We start from the raw sequence: 23321 nt of genomic DNA on the forward strand, positions 1-23321 counted from the left end.
AGCACAGGGATGTCTCTTGATTTTTAAAATACCTGCTTATTATTAAACATGGCAATAATTTCTTTATGAAGTGAAAATAACTCACTGGAAGACATAGTGGTTTTCTGCTTGTCTGCAGACGATACCTTGTGTGTTAAGCACCAGTTCAGTTCTTTGTTCTTATTGAGCAAATTGCTCTTGTCTGTATTAAAAATGGCCTCAGTGGGTCTGAAGGCTGGGATTATCAAATCCTGTCAAGGAATAAATCTGTTTTTATCAAGGAATAAATCTGTTTTGAAAAAGAACACTGAAATTCTTTGAACTAGAATTTAGTATGAATGATTAGTTAGAAGTGTGATTTTATGTGGTATCATAAATGAAATTTAACTTTTTTTTTTGGTCCTGAAACGTTTTTGAAATGATTTCAAGTATGAAATAGCTCTTAAAATTTTGATATGCTTACTCTTTGCATAGTATTTCTTAGAGCACGGAATGGTTGGAAGCATATAAATATAAAATATAAGGAGAGGTTACTGTATTTCATTCTGCGTCTAAAATCCTCTGCTACATATTGTATTAGCATGAGAAAAGCCTTACATGTCTGCGTTATTCTGCGTTTCTGTTTTCCATGTTTAGCACGTAGGGCGTTCAAGTCTAGTTAGGAATTCCTACCATTTCTGGTACCTGGTTATAGGGCCATTGCCATGCAAGACATTCAGCTTGCTTGCTTTTTGCCTGGTCTCAAATACTCGGGAGTGGTTGTTTTCCTAAGTGCGAGCAGGCGTTCAGGTTTGGTGGGGCTGTGACTTTAATTCTGTACCTGGGAGGTTGCATTTGGGTTCCTACTAAAAGGAGGAGGCGGCTGTGTGAAGTACAGGCTACGTCTCTTGTATTCTAGTTGTGATGCTGCTGCGAGTCTAAAAAAATATATATCTTGGTATCTCTTTTCGAGGGGGTGGAAGATGGGAAGTTAAAAACCACATCTGGGTATTTTTCATGTAAGAAAGCGTTAAGAACACCCCGCAGCTTTTTTTCTCTGCACGAACACCTCCCGCCCCCCGAAATCGCCGTACCTGGCTGTTGGTGACAAGAGCTGCTCCCGGCTATGCCCCTACAAACCAAAACCAAAAGCCCCGCCGCCGCTGCAGCTCGGAAGGCCCGTTTAACGAACGAGGCTTCACCCGGTGATAAATCGGAGCTCCTTGTATATTTGTCCAAACTCCCGCAAGGCAAACACTGTGACAAACTCCCGAAGGACAGGGCAGCGCTGCCGATAGCATCGGTGCCGCCGGGATCAGGAAGAAACGGAACGAGTCGGCTGCAGCAAGAAGTTAGATTTTAACGCCCCCCCGCTCCCCCCCCACCCCGCCAGGACACGAAAACTTCCTTGAAATGCCCCGAGCCGATTTAGAATTTTTTTTTTTTTTTTTTTTTTTTTTTTTTTGGGTTCCGTTGTTAGCACCGATCAGAGTCCCCCCCCCCCAAAATCGCGGCCCCGTCCCCAAAATCGCTCTGGGGCAAGGCGCTCTGCCTGGCTGCGGCGCGCCGCGACCGCCGGCTGCGCAAATCCGCGGGGAAATGGGAAATAAAAATAGAAGAAAAAAAAAAAAAACAACGAACCGAACACAACAAGAAACCAACCAACGACTGCTTGTTTAAAAAAAGGATCGACCCTTCGCTCTAAAGCGCGTTAATTATTCAGGGTGGATCTATACCTCGAGTCAAAGGCGAACAGACAGCTCGGGGCAGCCAAGGCAGCTAGCCGTGATATTTTTTTTTTTTTTTTTTCCGAACAAAATGCAAGAGCTCGAAACTTAGTAAATACTGTTAACGATAAAAAATAATAAAATAAGCTAGGAGGAAAGTAAGCGAGCCTTCAGTTTCAGGTGTGGGGCCGGCTGTGGTGCAGCCCTCCGGGGCTCCACAGAAAATGGAGGCAGCGCTGAGGGCGCCGGGGCCGTGCCAAGCCGGGGGCTGCCCGGCGCCTCCAGACCGGCTCTTGCCGATTTCATTCTAATTTTTTATATTCTTTTAAACGAACCTCCCGAGGTTCAGACAGAATCTACTTGCCTGAATTTAAGAACCAGTGACGAAAAGTCCAAGTAAAGTTAAAGTAATATTTTTATTACTATTTGCAACAAGTCAGTCGCGGGGCACATAATCTGACCTTGGCACCGAAATACATTTAACATCAGTAAAACTTTTTTAAAGGGCGATTTGTACATATAGTTAAATAATTTTTCACTTGGTGACAACATTCAGGCAAAAGAAGAGAGAATAAGAAAAGGACTATACATTTGTTCGAAAAGGTACCTGTGGGGGTTCGTTCGTTTGGCCGCGGCAAAAGTCCGATCGCTTCTGCCAGTGCCTCGGGAGAAACGCGGCTGGGCTCGGCTCGGCTCGGCTCTTCCCGGCTTGGGGCAGGGGCTGGGCGCCCCGGCCGCAAGTTTTTAAGCGCCGAGCTGCAGGTGGGTGGGGGCGAAGCCCCCCCCGTCCTTCGCCGCCTCTTCCCGAGCCGTGGCTGGCGTGGCGGGGCGAGGAGGCTGCGGGCGCCGCGGTCGTTTGCGGAGGGCGAGCTCGGCGCGGGCGGGTGCGAGCCCTATAGTTTGTCGAGGCTTTTGGGATTGGTGAGGATTTCCCTGGCTAGCCTCCAGGTCTGTTTGGCGGCGCTTTCCAGGGCCGAGTGGGGCTTGCCCTGAAAGAGGTCTAGGTTGGGCAGGAAGTAGTGGGGGCAGCGCCGGCACTGCAGGCAGGAGATGAGCTGCAGGAGGATGCCGTTGAGCCGGTCGCCCAGGCACGCCTCGTCCCAGTCGGTCTCCCGCGGGTGCTTCTCGCACTCGTACAGCAGCAGCGTCTTCATGTGGTAGTTGTTGAGCGGCTGCCCCGGCAGCTCCAGGTGCCGGTCGCGCAGCGTCTTGAGCACCGAGAGGCACTTGTTCCGGCAGCCGCCCATCAGCAGGCGGTTCTCGGCCTCGCCGAACTGCAGCACCCAGGCGTCGCTCTCGGCCGAGCTCTGCTTGCCCGTCAGCGAGTAGCACTCCTTGGAGAGCAGGTTGAAGCCCTCCGCCTTCACCTCCGCCACCCGGTTGGGGCCGGGCCAGGGGATGTGCGGCATGGGCCACTGCGCCGCGCTGCGCGGCCAGATGCCGGTGCACTTGAAGGCGGGCGTGATCTGCACCACGTAGCGCTCCCGGATGCGCAGCTTCACCTCGCTCGTGTCCGCGATCATCTTCACCACGTCCCGGTAGCTGCACTTGTCCACGGCCTGGGCCACCAGCGTCTGGAAGCGGGAGCGGATCTTGCGGGCCGACAGGTAGCCCGAGGCGGTGATGAACTCCACCCAGAGGGACATGCTGCGCTTGCGGCCGTCGCTCAGCTTGAGCACGGCGCAGCCCGGCAGGGAGCCGTCGTCCACGAAGTTGAAGACGCCCATCTGGTTGAGGTAGAGCACCACCTCGAACTCGGTGGGCGAGATCACCTCCAGCCCCTCGTAGCGGGCGTCGATCTCGCTCAGGGAGCTGATGAAGCGCGGCTCCTGCACCTCCACCTCCTTCAGCACGTCCGACACCACCTTGCACACCTCCCGGATGGTCTTGGCGATGGCCGCCTTGCGGGCCTGGCAGCGCTCCGTGTAGTATTTGTTGAGCTGGTACACCAGCTTGGCCTGCGCGGCGATCATGTTGGGGCACAGGTCCGGGCTGTACACCGGGCTCTCGCAGTACGTTGAGGGATCCAATGCTTTAGCGGAGGCTGCAGCTTCGCCGAGGGCACCGGCCGGCTCGCAGCCCCCCACCCCCTCCGGGAAGACGGCGGCAGCGGCGCGCCGCCGAGCGCCCTTAAACGCTCAGGGAGGAGGAGGCGGAGGAGGAGGAAGAGGAGGAGGAGGAGGGTGGCAGCGCTCGGCAGGACGAGGCGCGGAGCGGCGAGCCCCAGCGCTGCCCCGGCGGGGAGGAGGGCGAGCCTCGGGCCGGCGGGACGGGGCGAGCCGGGCGGCGGCGGGGCCGGGGCCGGGAGCGGGGCCGCGGGCAGCCCCCGCCGGCTGCCGGAGCGCCAAGTTGCGGGGGGCGCTGGGGGCACGCTGCCTCCGCGCTCGGCCGCCCACCCCCCCGCGCCGCTGCGCCCCCGCTTCAGCAGTTCATGAAAAAAGCCCGGCCCGGCCAAACTTCCCCGGGAGGCGCAGGAGGTCCCCGCAGAAGAGCCGAGCCGGTCGGCGGCGAAGTTTCGAGGGAGGAGGAGGAGGAGGAGAAGAATGCGAGCAATGCCCCGAGCGGCGGAGCGAGCCCTCTCCGGCTGCCTCCCTCGCTCCCGCTCTCAGTCCGTGGCACGGCCAGCGACGTGCATGAGTTTGGCCGCCGCTCTCAGCCTGTCAGGGGGTGTTGGTGACTTCCCTTTTCCTGCCGGAGGCGTTGTCTGAGCCCGGCTCTGCGGCTCCCGCTAGCTCTAGGCGCAGACTTGCGCGCTCGGTCTGCGCTCTCCCATTCCTGGCCCGCAGCGCTACGGAGCCCCTTTGGATTTATTAGGGTTGCTTTTTCTCTCGCTTTGCACAGACTTGTGTGTTTTATCCTGAGCGGGAGGGAGGGCGTAGCCGCCGTGCCCGGGGGCGCTTCTCCTCCCCCTCCCCACCCCTGGAAGTGCGCGCCGAGGCTCTCACTTTCTGCGCCTCTCCTCCTCCTCCTCCTCCTCCCTCTCCTCCTCCTCTCTCTCCTCCTGCTGCTGCTCCGCGTGGCGGCGGGGCTCTGTGCCGCCGCGCGCCTTCGGTACTTTATGAATGGGGCCGGGGCGGCCGGGGGGCGGGGCCCCGCCTCCTACAATCGCGGCCGAGCTGTCAGCGCCGCGGCCAATCGCGGCGCCGGGCGGGGACGCGGCGGGCGCGGGGGCGCGCACGGGCACACGCGGGACCCGCTCCCGGGGCCGGTGCCGGTGCCCGGAGCCCACGCGTGGCTCGCCGCCGGGGCAGGGAAAAGCTACGGTGCCGGCCGCTCCCCAGGAGGAGACCCAGCGCCCGTGTGCAGGGAAGGGAAGGAAGGGGGAGCGGTGCTTCTCCCGCCGGTGTAACGCACAGCTGCTGCCGCTCACGCCGGGCTGCAGCGGTGGAAGTGAGAGCGGCGCTGGCCCCGAGTCGCGCACCTTGTTTTACTGCCCTTGGCCGGGGCCGCGCTCGCCTTCGTTTCGATAAACCCGGCGCCGAAAAGTTCCGCGCGTCCTCCCGAAGCGGAGAAGCGAGTTGTTTGTAAAGGACACGCTGGTTTTTGGTGCGAGTTCGCATTAACAAGGCTACGGAGCCGGAGAGCCGCGGCTCCGTTATGTCCGCTCCGAAACGGGGCGGGCGAGCTCCGGCGTGGCCCTGGGACAGCAGCGACCCACCGGGCGGTCCCCTTGCCCCCCCCGAGGTTCCCCTGTCCTTCCGAAGTCCCCCTGCTCCCCGAGGTCCCGGTGCCGGCCCCGCCGCTCCCGGGCAGCCGATGCGCTCCTCCCGGCCCGGCCGGCGCCTGGCCCCGCGTCCTTGCGCTCCTTCCCCTCTCGCCGCGGCCGGCTGAGTTTAATAAAGCCACCAGCGCCGGCTGCTTGCCGCGTGCGTTTAAATTAGAAACACGGCTCGGGCCGGCCGACTGCGCGCTGGGAGAAGTAAGTAGGGGCGAGCCCGGCGGCGGCGGTGCCTCCTCCCCGCGGAGCCGCCCGGTCTCTGCTTTGCAGCCCCCGGTCCTCGGTGTCCCCGGCGGGAGAGGGAGCAGTCCCCGGGGGCGGCCAGGTGCCCTCTTTCTCTCCCTTTCTCCGGATGCCGAGCTCGGCCCGGCTGTCCCGCGGTCCCACGGCAGCGCCGGGGCTGGAGGAGGCTCCCGGGAGCGGGGCAGGGCGGTCCCCTTTTAGGGTCCCCTTGTAGGGTCCCCTTTTGGGGCCGAGCAGAAAGAGCGCGGACCGCTCTCCCCGCCAGTAAAGTGACTGATGGCAGAGCGTCGCCGGCGTCCGGATTTAAAACAATTCATTACCAATTTTCCCGTCTGAGGTTGAAGCTCTAGTAAATAATAAATCAGCTAAACAAAAGCCGACTTTAATTTATTGCCCCGGCGCTAATTAGAAACATCATTTGAGCAATAAACTTAAACACTTGCAGCGACTAACGCAGGGGAAAGCCTTCTCTCCGGCGTCGGGGCGCTTGCGGCCGCGCTGCGTTAAGCCCGGCTCTGTCTGCGGCGGAATTTGCTCTCGCCGGGCTGCATAATCGGAGGGGGACCGGCTCCCGAGGAGGCTGTAATTGAAGAGCCCTTGTCACCTCCGCTTCTATGCAGGGAGCCCACGGGCGGCTCGCTGCCCGGGCAGCAGCAGGAGATACTGTATGCCATTAAAAGCACCGCCCGGGCGTGTGTGCGCGCTGCCGAGAGGGAAACTCTCGAGGCTAAAAGCCACTTGAAGCCTTCAGCCCGATTGATCTGTATTCTCTCGTTATAATCCGTCTCATCATACTTGAGTTAATGAGGCAGGGGCGGGGGTGATCTGATGGTCCTTGACAAATTCATTAGGGAGGCTGCGGGACATTTTATTTGACTGTTAAACATCGTGTTTGTTTGGTTTAAGCGGTGCCAACATCAGCATGCCGCTGCCTGGAGCAATAGTGTTTTGTTAGCGAGGGCTTCTGTAAAAAAAGCTCCCGGGAAGGGGGCTGGTGTGCAGGGCGCGTTTGCTCTCTCCTCGGCTCCTCCTGCCCGCTCCCTCCCTCTCGGCGCCGTGGGGAGCTCGCTCCGGTGTAAACCCACACGTGGAAACGGGGCGCGCAGCTCGCTTCGCTCCCCGCTGCGGAGAGTGGCAGCGAACGGCTGCTAGGAAATGTGCGGAGACATTTTTTTTTCTTCCTCCCTCCCCGAGAGAGAATGCTCTGCCTCCGTATTAACCCTTAAACAAACAAACAAAACCACAAAACCAAAAGAAAACTGGAAAACAAATCGGAGTTTTAGCAAGAAGCACCCACGCTTTTTATTGTGTAATCTAGTAGCATACTTACCGTTGCTTGACTAGCCAGCTTGTCAGTGGCATACTTTATACATTTCAGAGCCTTTTTATTCTAAAAGGTGTATTTTTTAAGTTTCTGTAACAGGTTACAGATGCAACTTTTAATATTTAAGTCAAATCAAAGCCTAATGAAATTGACTTGAGACTATTAAGAGGTTTCTGCCAAATCTACCCTTTTTCTCTCCACTCTCCCCTCGCTGAATGGAGACAGAAAAGCAAATGCAGGAACAGGTGCTCTCAAAAGGGATAATAAGTATTTTTATGAGTTGCATATGAAATATGTATGTGTACACATACACTTTGTTTGTGGCAGCTTTGTAGACGAGACCCAGCTAGCGCTCCATTATTTCCTAGTAGCTGGTTTCCTTTCTGTCCTTTCATTTAAGGGAAACAGGTTTGTGGAAAACAGAATAATTAATCTGCTCGTGGAACCTAACATCGTCAGATTTTTTTTCCTGGGGATCAGTATTCAAGCATTCTCAGCTTTGAGCGCTTTGTAGAACTCTGCTTCCATTTATAGAAGAACAGTATGGGAAAAGAGCTAGTGCCCTTTGCCTGTCATTTTCATACATTCCTGCACTGCTGATGGAGCTTGAACTGCTGCAGGGAATGTATGGATTTGAGAAGAAATGATTCAGTAATGCATGTTGTGTTTCTCCACAGCGAAACCAGGTTAATGGTTACAGTAAATGCTGCTGTGGGTTTGACAGTTAAAATTCTGTTTACATTCAGTAGTATGCAGTGTGTACCTTTTCGTTAAAGTCATGCCTTGGCTTTACCATCTGCCGATGTGTTCTAAGGACTGTGTTTATGAAGTTAGCTGATAGCACACGTTGAGGGAGGAAAGATGTTTTCACTTCTGCAGATGTCATTAATGCATCTCATCAGTTAAGAGTATTACATAAATCTACAGTTTTTATTTTTGATTTTTTTGCAACGAAGATTGAATGGTATGATAATTAAATCATTTATTCATGTTTCTAAGTTTCCCCTCGCTTTCTTTCTGGACTGGGAAGGGGGAGGGTTTCAACTGCTCCTTTAAGTAGCTTATTTTTCCTTTCCTATTCTGCCTTAAAACGTGGATGTGTTCATATTCTGTTAAACCATGAGCCACCTGAAGTCTTTCACTATTGCTTTTAACCTTGCATTAATGGTAGTTTCTCTTTTCTCAGGATGAATAGTTGTGACATTTAGCTGTACGATTGTTAAACACTGTTTCATAAGTTTGCCTTCAGTGAGCTGGCAATCAGGAGGGCACCAGAAAATAACAGTTCTAATGCTTTTATAGCATTTTCTTCTTAAAAAACTTCTCCTGGGCCTGTTGATTTGTTTGGATACAGTTGCGGTGGGTGCATGCTATTTCGTCCCGCAGAATTAACCATGTTCAGTGTGTTGGCTGGTCATTACTTACTGTAATTGATTAATTGCAGGAATAATATCCATTTTAAAAAGTATGAAAGCATGTAACACGCTGGGATTTTGCCAACTTGATTTCCAGTTGAAAGCAATAACACGTGTTTGCTTGGGAAAATTTGAGGTGGGCTACGACGGTAATCTCTTGTACTGTTCTTAAAAATGCTCTCAGGCTAAGCGAGCGCTTCCTTTAAAAATATGAAAATCATGTGGATATTCTAAACAAAGTCAAAGTTCTGGAAATTAAGAAATAAATAGTTCAGAGGTGTTTGGCCATGACTTTTTGCTTTATCAGTAGGTGCCTGATGTTTGTTATCTGTGCATATGCAGTAAGTAATCATGCCAACAAACAATAACCTACATGCCTTAATTGTGAATTATTTTAAAGATTAAAAACCTCATGCAGCTAGCTGAAATGAAGGATGTTTATGAATAGTTAGAATTCTCTAACGCTAGTCTTAAAAATTTTCAGTTTCTAGCTCCAGAAGTGAAAGCCTCTTATTTATACGCTTACACTTTTAAAAGTACTTCCCCAAGTACCACGTACAGCAGTGTGAAATACTCGGCTCCTCACCAGCTACCCTAAAAGTTACAACTTTTTAGGGAGCTTCGATGAGTGCAATTTATAAAGGGAAAGGGGGGTGTAGAAGGAGGGGGCAGAGGGGGCTCCATCTTCTCAATAGCACTGCTGATCAGCATGGAATACATCGAGTCTCTCTCTCTTTTTTTTGTTTTGTTTTGTTTTTGCCCCCTTCACTCCGCCCCACCCCCCCACATATTTTAAAATGATTTGGGTTTGACTTTGGATATGGTAGAAAAGGCACGTGAGTTTCACTTAAATGTAATTTATTTATTTATTTTTGTGCTTCCTGTTTGAGCAGTTTTATAATTGTTTCCTTATTCAAATATTTTACAGTTTTAATGCAAAGTCAGAACTGTCTACTTTTCTGCTCATTGTACTTTATGGTATTAAACTTGTATCCTTTTGAAGTAGTATGTTGGCATAAAAGTAGTATATTACTAGTTATAAAATCATTGCAGGGGGTTTGTTGCTACTTCTAATGAGAGAATCAAATCATAGCTATTCCTATTTTATATCTTGCTGTGCGTATCTTATTTCAGAATAACTTCCCCATGATAATATGCTGCTTTCTTTTTAGTTTTCTAATGAATTAGATAAAACCTGCGTGCAAAACAGTTCAATGCACCATCTCCTGGAGCTGGGAAGGGGAGACTGTATTGGTTCAAATAATGTATAGAAGCCATCTGCATAGTTTAATTGAAATAATATTTGGTGATCTAAGGGATGGAAATTGTTCCTTTTCTTTAACCATCTGAAATAAAACTAGGATGTAAAACAGCTGTCTTGGCCTATGGAAATCAAGGTTCTGCCAGTCTGTTTCTTTTCTTCATTTTCTCCTTCTATCTTCCTTTATTATCTTTGGATCCCAAGGAGTCTTTCTTATTTTCTAACTGGTTTTGTCTGCAACAAGGGGCTGGGTTGGTGGGTTTAAATAGACTTTGGATAGAGTGAAAAATCTTTGATCTATGGCTATGACTGCTTCCAAATGATTTGCTTGCTGGGACTGGACACTGTCCATGCCCTTTCACTTCACTATCAGATAGGCACACAAAAAGGACTTGACATGCTACCAGATGCATAGTTAATCATTGCATTAGGTCTGTAAAGGGGTCCATCCAGACTCAATTAGGTCTACCATTTTTAACTAGTGTTTGCTCTGTAGTTTGTTTGGAATGCAATATTAATTCTAGCCGCTGTTCTGCTTATTTAGCAGCGCTTTTACAGACTGCTACACTTTTATTTTCAAGAGGTTTTCTCTGCGTTTCTTCTACTTGTATTTTGAATAACTGACTCTTAGGATATAACAGATATTATTGCAGTAAAATAAGTTATCTGAAGCTTTCATGAAAAAAAGAAGTTTTTGCCTTTTTGTAATTCAGCTGTTTTCCTTTCTCAGTACTGATTTCTAAACATGCAGTTGAAATATGCTAAATGCAGCGACCGACGCGTATTGAGGCAGTGGTCAGAAAAATAGCTTACAAGAGTGTCTCAGGGTTTGCAACAGAATCTTAAACTCCGAAACCTGGACAGCAGCAGTTCTCCTATCATTTATTTACGTAAGAGCTCATTCCTATATCTGGCACTGCATGCTTTTCTGTGAGAAGGATATTCAGGGTGCGGGAGTTTGGAAGGTTCAACTGTAGGGTAAAAAGCATCAGGTAAATTACTGCTCTGAATCTTGCTTGGGGTTTCCAGGAGTAGTTTGTATATTTACACTGAAAGGCGTTAACTGTGTGCGCTGCATAAAGAGCATTGAAAATTCCGAGAATTCACAGGATTTCAAAAAATGTAAGTTTAGTTCATAGAGTTAGCCTGTCCTTTCACGGTATGATGAAGCTCCAGTGATCAAATTATATGCATTGTTTTGATCATACCTGCTGTCTATATTTCCCACTAATGCTTGTATTGAGGATGGTAGGCCTACAGAAGGAGAGGCATAAAACCATTGTTGGTAGAAACCTGATTTAAAAGAAACGAACACTAATCAGAATATTCAAAAATATTTTTTGTTTGTTTTGAAAAAAAAATATATTTTTTTAAATTAAAAAAAAATATTATGGAGCAAGGCATTCAGATGTTAACTTTTTTAATCAGTATATAGTTACTATAGCTATTGCATTCACCTTCAGGAAATAGTTCAGCCTTTACTTTATATCTGAGATTTCATGCTTTAGTTCTTTGCTCCATGGTTGTCAATATTCTTTAAGGAGGGAAGATGCATTAAAATGTGTCATTTATCATTTGGTTGTGGTCACAGTGATACTCGGATGCTGCTAATGGACTTCCAAGGTACAGGATGTACAAGCGAGTACTGCTCAGAAGTGCCAGTTAGGGCTCTCCAGGGATTTTTAAATTATTTATGCCTACCTGCTGCTCTCAAAGACAGGTGTGCATGTGTGTGCACGTGTATAATGCATTAATGGTTAGTATTCGTGCATATAAATATGCAACAGAGAGTAAGACTAACGCAAGAACCCTTGGGAGGTACAGGCAGGTAGCTTTCCCTCATCGTCTGTCTTGGAAGTCCATTTTAAGCAGCTTTTGAGTGCCAGCGGACCTACGGAGGGCAAGTGCCAGTGGGTACGGGGCAGGTTTCCAGAGCGTGAACTTGAAAGAAAGTGGGACTTGAAATGCCTGGTCATTTGTGAATTTATGTTTTATCTCCCTTCACTTGAAAATTTATGAGGAGAGTGACTTCGGGTGCTTGCGTTGTGTGTTCCAGGGCTTGCCCCCACTGATAACACCCTTGTTGGCGTGAAAGTGCAATGCAAATTATGACAGTTACAACCTTCTGTTTTGTTTAACCTGTCAGTGGATTTCCTGGCTCAGTGCTGAGGGCAATGGTGTGTTCAGCTAGTTCCATATTCACCTAAACTTAAAAGGTCAGGTTTCTACAGGCAAGCCTAGTCAAAGCCTAATTGATGAGGAGGGCAGGGGGACAGAATTTACTGTTCTGTTGGCTAGTTTCATATCGTTAGGTTGTCCTGAAAGCATCAGGCAGTCACAGCCCCTTTCATGTAAGTGCTGACCCTAGACAGGAGCTGACAATCAAAGGAGGCAGCCACAGGAACCAGTGCAAGTAGGCTATTGATTTTTCAGTTAGGTCTAAGTAGTTTGTAGTATGGGTAATGGGTGACAGAGGCAGGTATGTCATTATCAATGAGCTCCAGAACAGTAGCGACAGCCCCCGCTCATATTTCCTTCAGCACTGACAGTATGCATCCAGCAGTGGTCAATAAATCGCCCAACCTTTTCCTGACAAGTGACTTGGAGGTGGGGGTGGGAGTCAAAGAGCTAAACTTCTGTACTTGAACTTGACGGGGATGCGGAGAGACGATGCCAGCATCTGCGTCCACGGCTGCTTAGGCGAGGAGCTGAGGAGATCGTGGAGAACAAAGCCATGGCGAAGGCCTGGCCAGGAAGCTTGGCTCGCTTTGAGAAAGTAAAAGTTTTCCTCCAGATCGAGTAGAATAGCCTAAAACGTCAGCTTTCTGCCTAAACGGGGTCTGCTGCAGTAGTTAATTTAGGTTACCATGGCAGGGCTTTGTTTTTACTTTAGCGTTGCTCTGCATTTAATCAAGGTTATACTGCCGCGGCAGCGCAAGAGTCGTGGTCTGCCGTTCAAAATCCGCTTTTAATTCCTAGTTTCCTCTTCTTAAATTTCATATGTGGAGACTATTTAAAGATGCTGAGGCTTTCTTATAAATCCAAAGTGCTGTCAATACAGTTTCTGTTCTGACTGCTGATGCTGTTTTCGGTCGGCGGTGGAGTACCGATACTTTAGGAAGCGGAAAAAAGTTTTTATTACTGGGACTTTAATAGCCATGGTTTCTGAATTTAGTAGAGCTAGGTCCAAATTTTAGGTGTACACTTCAATAAATTCAGAAAGATACTGAGAGACCTTAAACATAATAATAAGTGTTTGTTGTTGTTGTTTTAGTTTTTAAATATACTTGTATGGAAAATCAGTTAAGTGAATTAAAATATCTGATTCTCCTGAAGTTTTCTAGTGTTCTTGCTTTATGTGAGGGATGCAAGTTATCTGCATTTTTCCAGAAGTTGGAATTCAGTCAGGTTTTATGCTGTGCGCAGATGTTAACAAAATAGCATGTGCTTATAATTAAAAAAAAAATCTTTAAACAAATTGAAATAAAGCAGGAGAGTAAATGTTTTGAAAAACTTCCTTAAAATAACTCATTGCTATGGTATCTTGTTTAACAATGTTTGTAATGTTACACAGAGCGGGAATCTGAGACTGTGTATATCGAATAGCTGCAAAGTATCATACATGACTGAAACTTTTTCATCCGTCTGCAGCAGCTAGAGCCATTTTCTTCGTGGCTGCCTTTTTAACTGCAAGAGCAGTGTTGACACAGACCCGAGAAACAAGGCTGAAATTTATCAGAGGATTAAGAAATCCGTTAATAAATATTTGTATAAGCTACAAACCTGAGTACCTGTATATTAGAAGCAGTTATAAAATTAATTAGGTATAAAAATCTTTTTAGGTACTGTTACATTGCCTAGTGAACAAAGCCTTGGAAGACGGGCTGACTGTCTTCCAGAGGAAATATTTTTTGGTTAGCTGGATAGAGAGGTGTGCCGGGTTGTTTGAGGCCTTAGCTGTTCAGTGAGAGTGTTTCCTCTGTCAGTAGCAACCACGTCTCGCAGGGCCTTTTTTTATGTTAAACGAGGTAAAAAGTACAGCTGAGCAGTTCGAGTCTTATCTTTCCTTATAAACAAGTACAGCATCTTTCAGTGCATTTTCAGTGTTGCTGGCATGTTGTGTTATTGCAGAAACGTAAAAAGGAGCTGCAGAAAGGCAACAAATTAAATTTTCATGAAAGAAAACCCTAATCAGTAGTGACAGTGTAAGAGAAAGATGATTGCCACTTGGTCATTGTGGAGAGGCACTTAGGCTTGGTGTCAGTGCTTCTGTTAATGATGACTAATGTCTTTCTTGGAGAAAACGCATGCTCAAACATACTGCTGCGGTCCAGAGAAAGAACTGAGAGATAGGCACTATTAAGGAAAAAGGTTGTGAATCCTAAAGCAAAAGCCCAGGTCTTCAGCTGGAAAGGCTACAGTGTTTCTGCAATGCCAGAAAGTGCAGATATAAAACTGTTCTTGTTCCACTCTTTAAGCAAAAGTATAATAAATAAATAAATAAATAAATATATATATATATTTACACACACATGCTTACATGCATTATATGCTACCTGGTGTCTGCTGCTTTAATTAAAAAGGAAGGTATAGCTGACACTGACCGACATGTAAGCACTCTAGTCAGAAGTCACGTTTTATTCCTCTTCTGTTAATGAAGCCTGCTTTTGTTAAAGAACAAAACCCGCTGCAATATTTTCTTTGCTAAGCACCGTGCCTGTGTTCTGAATAAACCTTTCATAGTCAAATGCGAAATGACTCAAAAGACCTTTTCAAATCTTGAAGCTTTGGCTGTTAGGTATATTGGCAAAAAAGAGGTGGCATGTGTCATTTCTTCAGCTTCCCCCAAAGTGAGACCTTTCAGAAGGGCATTTGCAATGCTTGTCATATTTTTTCATATACATCTTATTGGCCTGACAAGTCTAGAGGACCATGAGAAAACAGATGTCATTGCATTCAGACAACACTAATTACTCTGGGATTTTTGCAGCCTCAGTGCCTGCATGTAACTGTCGATTATGACTGTTTATGTGGCCTATCATGGGTACACGCTGCACACTCAGATGGTGCCACCAGGCTTTGTGTTTCCTGTTACCGCACAATAAGATGGAAAAATCAGCAACAAGCACCATGCCTTAATGGTAAACGCCTTAGTGTGCTACTTGTATATATTTGAAATACATTTTGTTAAGATCTATATTCACATTTGTTATTAGATAAAGTCTTTTTCTATTTTAGATCACACTTCACAATAGAAACCAACAGTTATCTCCTCTTTAAACCGGAGCGATGGTATCTTCTTTGTTAAATTTTCTTAGCAAATCTGTCATTTCAGAATCTATTCTTCCTGTGCAGCAATAACTGCTGCATGATTTTTAACACAAAGTTCAAGTGGTGGTCACGTCGTGGCCTGACTTTGTATGTTATCTCGAATGTTGGTACGCGTTTCATAAGCAGAACAACCAACGTTAATCACAGATTGGAAAATAAAAGCTCCAATAATGTAACTTCACATGCTGATGAAGCAGAAATAGAAGCAGCTTTATCAAAGATGTATGATGAGATAAAACTGCAGTCTCTGCTGTACAGTTATAGTAATTATGACTAATGAACCGTCCAGTCTGGATGAAATGGCATGCCCACAGGGACTGTGTCCAATCAGTTGTGACTTATGCAAGCTGAACAAAACATTGATGATGTTCCAGATTCAATATTGTAACAGGAAGTGTGGTCTTTGTTTGCAATGTCAGGTTTGTCGAGGTCTTTTCAAGCAATTTAGGTATAAATAGTGTTAGTAAATAAAGTCTTAGGAGTTGGGGTTTGCTGAGGTTTTAAATGGGCTTACAGAATTACAATTTGCTGGGGTCAAATATACCTGAATTAAACAAACAAACAATGCATCAGTGGCATGTTCCTGATGCAATATAGTTCAAAGTGGGTCTGATCTTTCTAAACTATCATTAAAAATGTTACATTTTAATATGCTGAATATAACGAAAGCATAAGATCCAAAACTTATGATTGTGATCATGTATCTGTTTAGGCTTACTGGGGTAATTTATTTAAAAAATATTGTTTGAGATCGGACACTATTTTCATTTTTATTTTGAAGCATTCTACATTTTGAAACAGTCTATAATTTGTAAGTAAAAGCTGAAATTGTCTGAAAGACAATTTCTTATGGTGGGAAGGTTAATTCATACAGCTGACATAAAATGGATGTCCAGTAGGTTTTAACAATATATAGGCTAGCAGAGTAACAATTTTAGAACAGCTTTATAAAAACAATATGTGTAGTTGTAGAAAAAGAAAAAACAAATAACAACTCTGAAAAATAAACCCGATTATAATGGGAACTTCTGAAGTTAATTGCAAGATAACAAGACAGCACAAAGAAAAATGTCTTTTCTAAAAACAAATTTGTGATAATTTATTAAGGCTCGGTCTGGAAACAATTGTCTATGCGTCGGTTTACTTACATGCAACTGTTTGAAGAATTTAGCAGTAAAATGATCGACACATTGCAGATGTTAGTGATACATTACAGTCAGTTTAGCATTTTGCCTGAACCCCTCTATAAGCTGACAAAGAAAAATTATTTCAAAAAGACGTGGTGGTTAACTGCAAACAAACTGCAAGAGAAGTATGAAAAAAAAAAAAAACACAACACAAAAAAAACACAAATATAAACCTTAAAATATGTTTAGAACAAAGGTAAAGCATCATTTGACAAAACACCTTTTAGACTGATGTGCTGTTTAAAAACTGTGTGTGTATGGTAGTCAGGAAGATTGAAGTTGTGTTGATTCTTAAAGTCCACCTGACGTGAGTACATTGCTATCAAAGAACCTGGCAATTAAAGTCTCGCTTACCTGACATCTGAGTTCATTACTGTTCTTTTGTATTGCTTAAAAGAAAGGCAAATAGTGATTTGACACACCTGTGATTTTCCTGAAACATTTTTTCTAAGTAATACATTTTCTTCCTGCCCCCCCCAGCACTGAAACTCAAAAGCTGACATTTTATTCAGTATGTTTGTTTTTCTTCTGAAATGGAGGAAATCACAGGCATATCTCCAGCGTTTGTCATCCTACATTCTGAACAAACCTCAGAGTACTTTTAGATGTGGATTCAAGTAGATTTTAGGTAAAGATGTCTTTTTTAATCTAGAGCCTTCAGTCGTTTGATTAGAGTCATTAACTAAGTCCATTTGAAAAAATAAATTGCTAGAAATATAAATTAGCTTACCATTTCTGTTATGTAAATGTCCAAAGAGGCCTTCTAAGAATCAGAATCCTTTGCTGTTGTCTCTTGCAATAAAGCATATTGCATTAAATCTGGTGAATGTTAACATATTTTATACAATTTGGAATATAATGTTAAGATGAAGAATGTTGATAAGTAAACTCTGAAAAATTACTACATTTTGGCTATATTAAATAATTAAAGGTACGATCTTTTGGAGACCGTGGCACTGTTGACTCTCTTCTACAATTTCATTTCAGAATCAATAGGATGCAATGTATTAGTCCATTATCTAATTTTACTGCATGGAAGGTTGCATTACTATCACATTTATTTAATGATTATATCAGTATTGTGCTGATTGAGTCAGGACTGAATTTGCTAGCTGCTGTACAAATGTACAAAATTTATTTTCTTTCTTCCAAAGAGTTATTATTTAACAGTAATGGATTTAAGTATGTAAATATTGTGTAAGTTCTATATAAAAATTTTGGAAAAAAAGTGTTTATCTGTATTACAATAAAGTATTTACTTTTGAGCTGTGTTTTTTAGGAGGCCTCAGTTCTCCCTTTTTCACATGAAGTCATTGATAATGCTCCTGTAAATTTGTGCCAATGCTGAGCAGCTTTTTGCTTTTTTTGAGATGTCTGTTGCTTTAACTTTGTTCCCTGCTACCGATCTGAACACATTGTTTGTGTCCAGCAAGCTGTATTTGTTCATTAAATATGATCTCGGGTTGTAGATACATTATTACATTAAAGATGTGTATCTACACATTCTTTAAATTTAAACCAAGGAGTGTTGGATCTCAAGCATTTAATTTTATCTACATGTTGCAGTGTGTATTTGTGTACATACATGAGATACCTTGTGCATTCTAATTATATTTGCTGTCTGTCTTGTTATGCAAGAGTCACTTAGTCTACTTTTACTCCTGTGAGCAACTTTCAAAGTCTTTGGAAAGATAACACTTTCATAGGGAGAGTGAATTGTGTTTCATATGTGATACTGAGGAGCTGGGGTTATATTCAGTATCATCTGCATAATAGGATAGCAAAATTCAAAGATTGTTTTACTGAAGACTAATTCTCTTATGTAAATTCAAAATCATGTAGATTGCTTACGTCTTGAAATTTCTTAGCTATTTTTGGTGTCTTCTTACCTACCACAAATTATGTTGACAATATGTGCAAGAATTTTAGGATTCATTATAAATTCTATTTCTGTACTGGTTTAAATAGATTTTACACTTGTCTTCTGCTCCTTAATCCCACTGTAAAATAGGTATTCTGTTGCTTAGGTATCTAATGCTGATCAATTCATGCAATGACCTGCACTCTGAGGAAAAAATGGTTTTCATGGAAAGTACTTTGAAAGAGTCTTTTCCTAAGTAAACCTCTTGACGGATTTCTATTCACTGCTAGCATATGAATACAAAACTGGAATTTTGCTTCCACCTATTCTTCAGAATATTCTTCCTGCCTTTTCTTTTTCTCATTTGAATTAAATCAAGGCAAACGATGAATTACCTGCTCAGTGGCCCCCCTTCCCACATCTGTTACATACGAGGCAGGATGGAAACCTTCAATTTCCCCCAGTTGTACCAGGATTGGTTTCTGCTGTCCCATATTGAAATGTAAACCTGAAATGTGATTTCTCTTTGAGCTGCTGGGAATGTCTGCCTCAGTCTCTTAGTGGATAAAAAATGTACATAAACTTTTGACTAAGACACCTTTTGGTTAATGATTTCAGATGTTTTAGTTTTGTGATTTCTCCATGTCAGAATTCTAAAATTATAACTTTTGCTGATTTTCCCATAGGGTTTTACATTAGAGTATGCAAGGTGACTGATACTTATGGATGTAGGAATAAATCGATTTTCATTAGGGAGACAAACTGAGGTAGAAAATTACTCTTCAGTGCAGGACACTTACTTAGCATTCATTGCAAGTGAGCATGACTTTTTCTGGCTTGTAATGACTAGCACAAAACGAAGTTGGTCAGAGCAGCATGTGCTGGCCTACCTTATCTATCCTAAATATATCCCTAATTAGCCTTATGCTTGGGATAGGTAGGAGAAGCCAGTGAAAGTGTGATTGGGTTGGCTTAGTTTAAGATTTTCCCCATGGCAAGGTAGTTTCAGTTGCTCACTTCAGGAAAACTTGCCTTATTTGCAAAGCTCTGGCAATGAGGGGGCACCTTTGAAGGATTAAAGATTTGCCTCCCATTACTCTTGGTCCAGATTCTAATCTTACCTGATCTATATCCACAATAACTCATTTAACTGAATTATATTACATTGTTGGAAAACAAATAGGAGTATAGCAGAGTCAGGAGGAAAGCACTTTCTTATTAAGTCAGTTATTGATATTTTGTCCTCTATACCTGGAATAAGGTAAAAAATCAAAGCTTAACAACAAACAAATACAAATAACAACACCAAAAGAACTCCTCTGTGAACTAATGGTATTAAAATCAAATTTCTTATAAACAATTTCATCTTGAATTGATATACAGGAATTTGACATAAAATTCCAACCATGAATTGATAAATACCAACTGAAGTGATAGTTCAGAAGTTCTTTACTATCTCTGGACTTTAGCACTTTTTTGTTACGTCATAGGTATTTTGTTTTCCATGGGTATCCACCAAGATATTTGCAGAAATTCTGTTGCTCATTGGAGTTTGGATTATAGATGTTTTTGTTGTTCTGCCTCCTGACTCTCCTTCATTGTTTTTAGGTATTATATTTTTTCTTTGATATTTTTATTTCTCTTTTATGTGAGACAAATCTTAAGATCCTGTGCTCTCTTGTTGCTTGTAGGTAAGTGTTATTTTGCTTTTTTTGCCACCCTAAACTAATCTAGTAAATATCACTTCCTCTGTGTAACGTTAATCTTTCAGGAGTTTGTTCTGTACTGGAGAAAATAAATAATTAGAGATAGGTAAGAGGTGAATGATGTGTAGGTGTAAATATTCTGTAGATTAAAACATGCTGCATGGCTACTCTAGGTCTCTTTTGAGGTAGTCATGAAAACTTAAATTGTGTGCCTCGTATATTTAAGGCCAGCGCGCCTATATGATTTTATTAATGTGCTATAAATCTTATATTCACGAGCGGTGTTTACTACTGTGCAGTATATTTAAAAGAAAATTTATGCCTCACTGCAGAAGGAAGGTAGGCTAGTGAAAAAATACAAGGGTGGATCTTAAACATTTATCCAAATCTGACAAGTATTTGCAAAGAATTTATTCCTGTAAATTTCTGCCGAGAGTAAATGATACGTACTCTAGCCTTGGTTTTAATAAAATCCTTTCAATATTTATTTATGCATGCACAGGTGAAATAAAGGCATGTCTTTTGTCACTGTCTGTATACAAGAACCTTGTGAGTGTTCTTTTTGGATCTTGGGATGAGCTTTTAATCCTGTTTTAAAGTGGGTCATTCTTCACTTGGGTGTTGTACCTTAAAGACCATGCTGGCCCCTCTTCTGCAGGAATAGTAATTTTTCTCAGTAAGGCACATCTTGTCTGTCTTTGACCATATGCATCTTTCACTACATACCCTTTTCCTTCTGGACCCATCTGCATTCCTTAGTCAAAATGGGTGGGTTCTTACACTAACTCAAAGTGTAAATTAGGGTAAGTCACAGAAACTCAAGACAGCTCACTTCCTACTTGCAAGACTGGTTTTATCTTCTTTTGGTAAATTACTTGTGTTTCCCCCTTTACAGCACCTAGGAAAACTCTCTCTATGGTCCTTAGGGAATGGCAGGAAGTTATTGTAGATGTGATTCACACCAGTAGTGAAACTGCCTGCTTAAAAGTTACTCACCTAGTGCTGTTGAAAGGACAGTGGTTATTTCACCAAGGAAACATTTTTTATGTGTATGGGGACACTGTAGATTGCACAGAAAAATATAGTTAATGTACCATGCATAACCTGCTATGGCCCTTAAACTTGCACTTCCACCTTGCAGCAGTTAAAATATTAGGCAGCAATACAAAACAGATATTCTGGATGCTTGTTAAAAGTTTTGTTAGACTCTTTGTGCTTCTACACTCTTTATAATTAATATCAAGTTCTAATGCTGTTTAAAAAGAAAGCATGTGTACTTTATTGGACAAGTTTTCATTTCAGTACGTAGAAACAAAAGCATTCATCATGTTGGAGAAGTGCACAGAATAATTAAAGAAAAAAATCTGGAATGTATGAATTTTTTACATCCTAAGATACTTCTCACCAGACTTACCCCTGCAGATATGTGGTTACATAAATACTTGCTTAATGTGCAGTGTTAGATTCTGTCTGTAATTGTAAGTGCGAATGTTTAGGCAATCTAAGTAGCCTCAGTAACAGGAGGTCGGTGGCATAGTCTTCTGTCCTTCCTTCAGTCTTCAGAAACTTCTTAAAGGAAGAATGGGTCTTTTGCCATGTCCTGTCAGTAAGGAAAGTTTCTATAACTAGGGATAGAGAAACACATAGGAGATTATACAATTTAGGGTTCCTGTTTTGTTCGTGTGGTATCGTGTACGGGGGTAGACAGTAAAATTCAACTTAACTACGTACTGCCTTGAGTAACTTGCCACAAGCTAGATTTGATTCATTTGAAAAGAATCATCCATGCCTTACAAATGATTAGTTTTCAGCTGGCAAAGCTCCCTGAAATAGTTTTCTGTATATGGTTACCTGGGTTTTGTGCTAGTGCAAGGTATGTTTGATACAGCAAATGTTTGACCAGGGATTGTGGTTCTTCAGCAGCCTGGATTTATGGTGGCTTAAGTAGCTGTGATAACGATGCTCACAGTCTGCTTTTGCACACCCTCTGAATTGTAGGAAGAGGTACAGGTTTTTAACCCTGAAAGATACTTTTTTCCTCCCAGGCATTATGTTGACAAGAGGTTTTGGGTATCACAAATGTTTTTTATACTGACTTGTGTTACAAACTACAGTGGGGGTCTTTGATGTTTCCATATAGTCTCCACTGTTTTTCTGCATGCCTGTTAGCCCTTCTGAGTATCCTTAGTTATTAAAAGATTCTTCTTCTCCTGACCCCTGTGACACAAGCTTTCGACCCCTGCTATGTTTTGGTCATACGTTCTGTCACCCTTTGGATACTCTGGAGAACATGGAGGAGAACTGAGGCATGCACTAATGTGCCCTCGTATCCTTGTTTACAGATTTATTATGCTCCTGGGAGAATAATGCCTTGATGTATACTATTATCTTGAGATCATCTTAACTCAATCCAGCCTAGGATAAAATAGATACGAAAGCATTTCTTTACAACATTTAAAATACAGTTATGTACATGTATAATACATAGAGGTGAAGAAATAAAATAAAAGGTCCTGCTTGCACAAAGATTAAATCTGGAAGGCTCTCTCTTGTGGTGAGAAAGTCTCTTGATGGACTTCAACTTTGAGATATGGGTATGCAAAAAGGGAGAATCATTGCTAGGTAGACACATGTCAGGAAGTCATCTATAGCAATTCAGCTGGATCCATAGAAAGAGACCTTTCGCATTCAAGACATGACTTCCAGTGACCTGGAGCAATCCGTGGCATTCAGTAAAGTGGTGGGAAGCACACTTGGCCCCCCAGCATTCCTAAATAGGTTCCACAGCTGGATTCAGTGGACACCGGAGTGAATTCTACCAAGCTGGATTGCTAGTGTAGTATGCATATGTATACAACACATGATTGATATAATATTTTCTGTTCAGTTTAATTGTGTAGCAGTTCAGTTTAATTGTGTAGCAGGTAGTTTCTTTGGTATAAATATACAAACTGAAAGCAAAGATGATCTCTTAATGTGGTATTTTAGTTCATTCTAGGCAAGAGGCAAATAGGTGATTGTCCTGCCGGCGGCGTGACACTGTGTCATATTTTGCAGGTCTTTGGCATGTCATATTTTGCAGGTCTTTGTCATGAAGCCTGATGAGTAAATGTGACTTGCAGATCAACTGTATGAGTTTCAATGGCAAAATAATTCACTATCACAAATCAGAGAGCATTGGTGCAGCTGTACTGTACCTACTTCAACCCATGGACTGCATTTAGTCTTAGGAAATGATGGCATTACAGGAATGAGAGCCCTGAGCATTTTCCCAGAGTATCCTCATTGTTTTCATATGCAGTTAATAAAGCACGGACTATGGGGTACATACATGTCCATTTGCATTGTGCCTTCACTGTCCACCACTCCGTACATTTTCTTCACGGTCATTTGAAATAAGTGTTCATTATTGTAGCTCAGAAGGAGTCAGTACCTGTATTTTGCCTGTTTTAAGTTTCCTGTAAAAGCAGATGGGGAGCTGACATTATTTTTGGAGAGAGAAATACTTAGCACTAAAGCTTTTGGTAGTTATTTCCACTGGGAAGCAAGGAGAAATTCTACAGGAATTGAGATGTGTATCCTGTATCCTA

General features: G+C 43.7%; 2 protein-coding genes across 7 annotated transcripts in view; one reads left to right on the forward strand and one right to left on the reverse strand.

Annotated features, from left to right (window-relative positions):
- Positions 1–23321, forward strand: part of LRBA (LPS responsive beige-like anchor protein) — a 398303-nt gene that overhangs the window by 220420 nt on the left and 154562 nt on the right. The window lies entirely within an intron of this gene.
- Positions 2508–3829, reverse strand: MAB21L2 (mab-21 like 2). Its single transcript, XM_032187396.1, has one exon. The coding sequence runs from the start codon at positions 3656–3658 to the stop codon at positions 2579–2581; it is 1080 nt and encodes a 359-aa protein (XP_032043287.1). The 5' UTR covers positions 3659–3829; the 3' UTR covers positions 2508–2578.

This window comes from Aythya fuligula, chromosome 4 (genome assembly GCF_009819795.1).
Source record: "Aythya fuligula isolate bAytFul2 chromosome 4, bAytFul2.pri, whole genome shotgun sequence".
Classification (NCBI taxonomy): Eukaryota; Metazoa; Chordata; class Aves; order Anseriformes; family Anatidae; genus Aythya; species Aythya fuligula.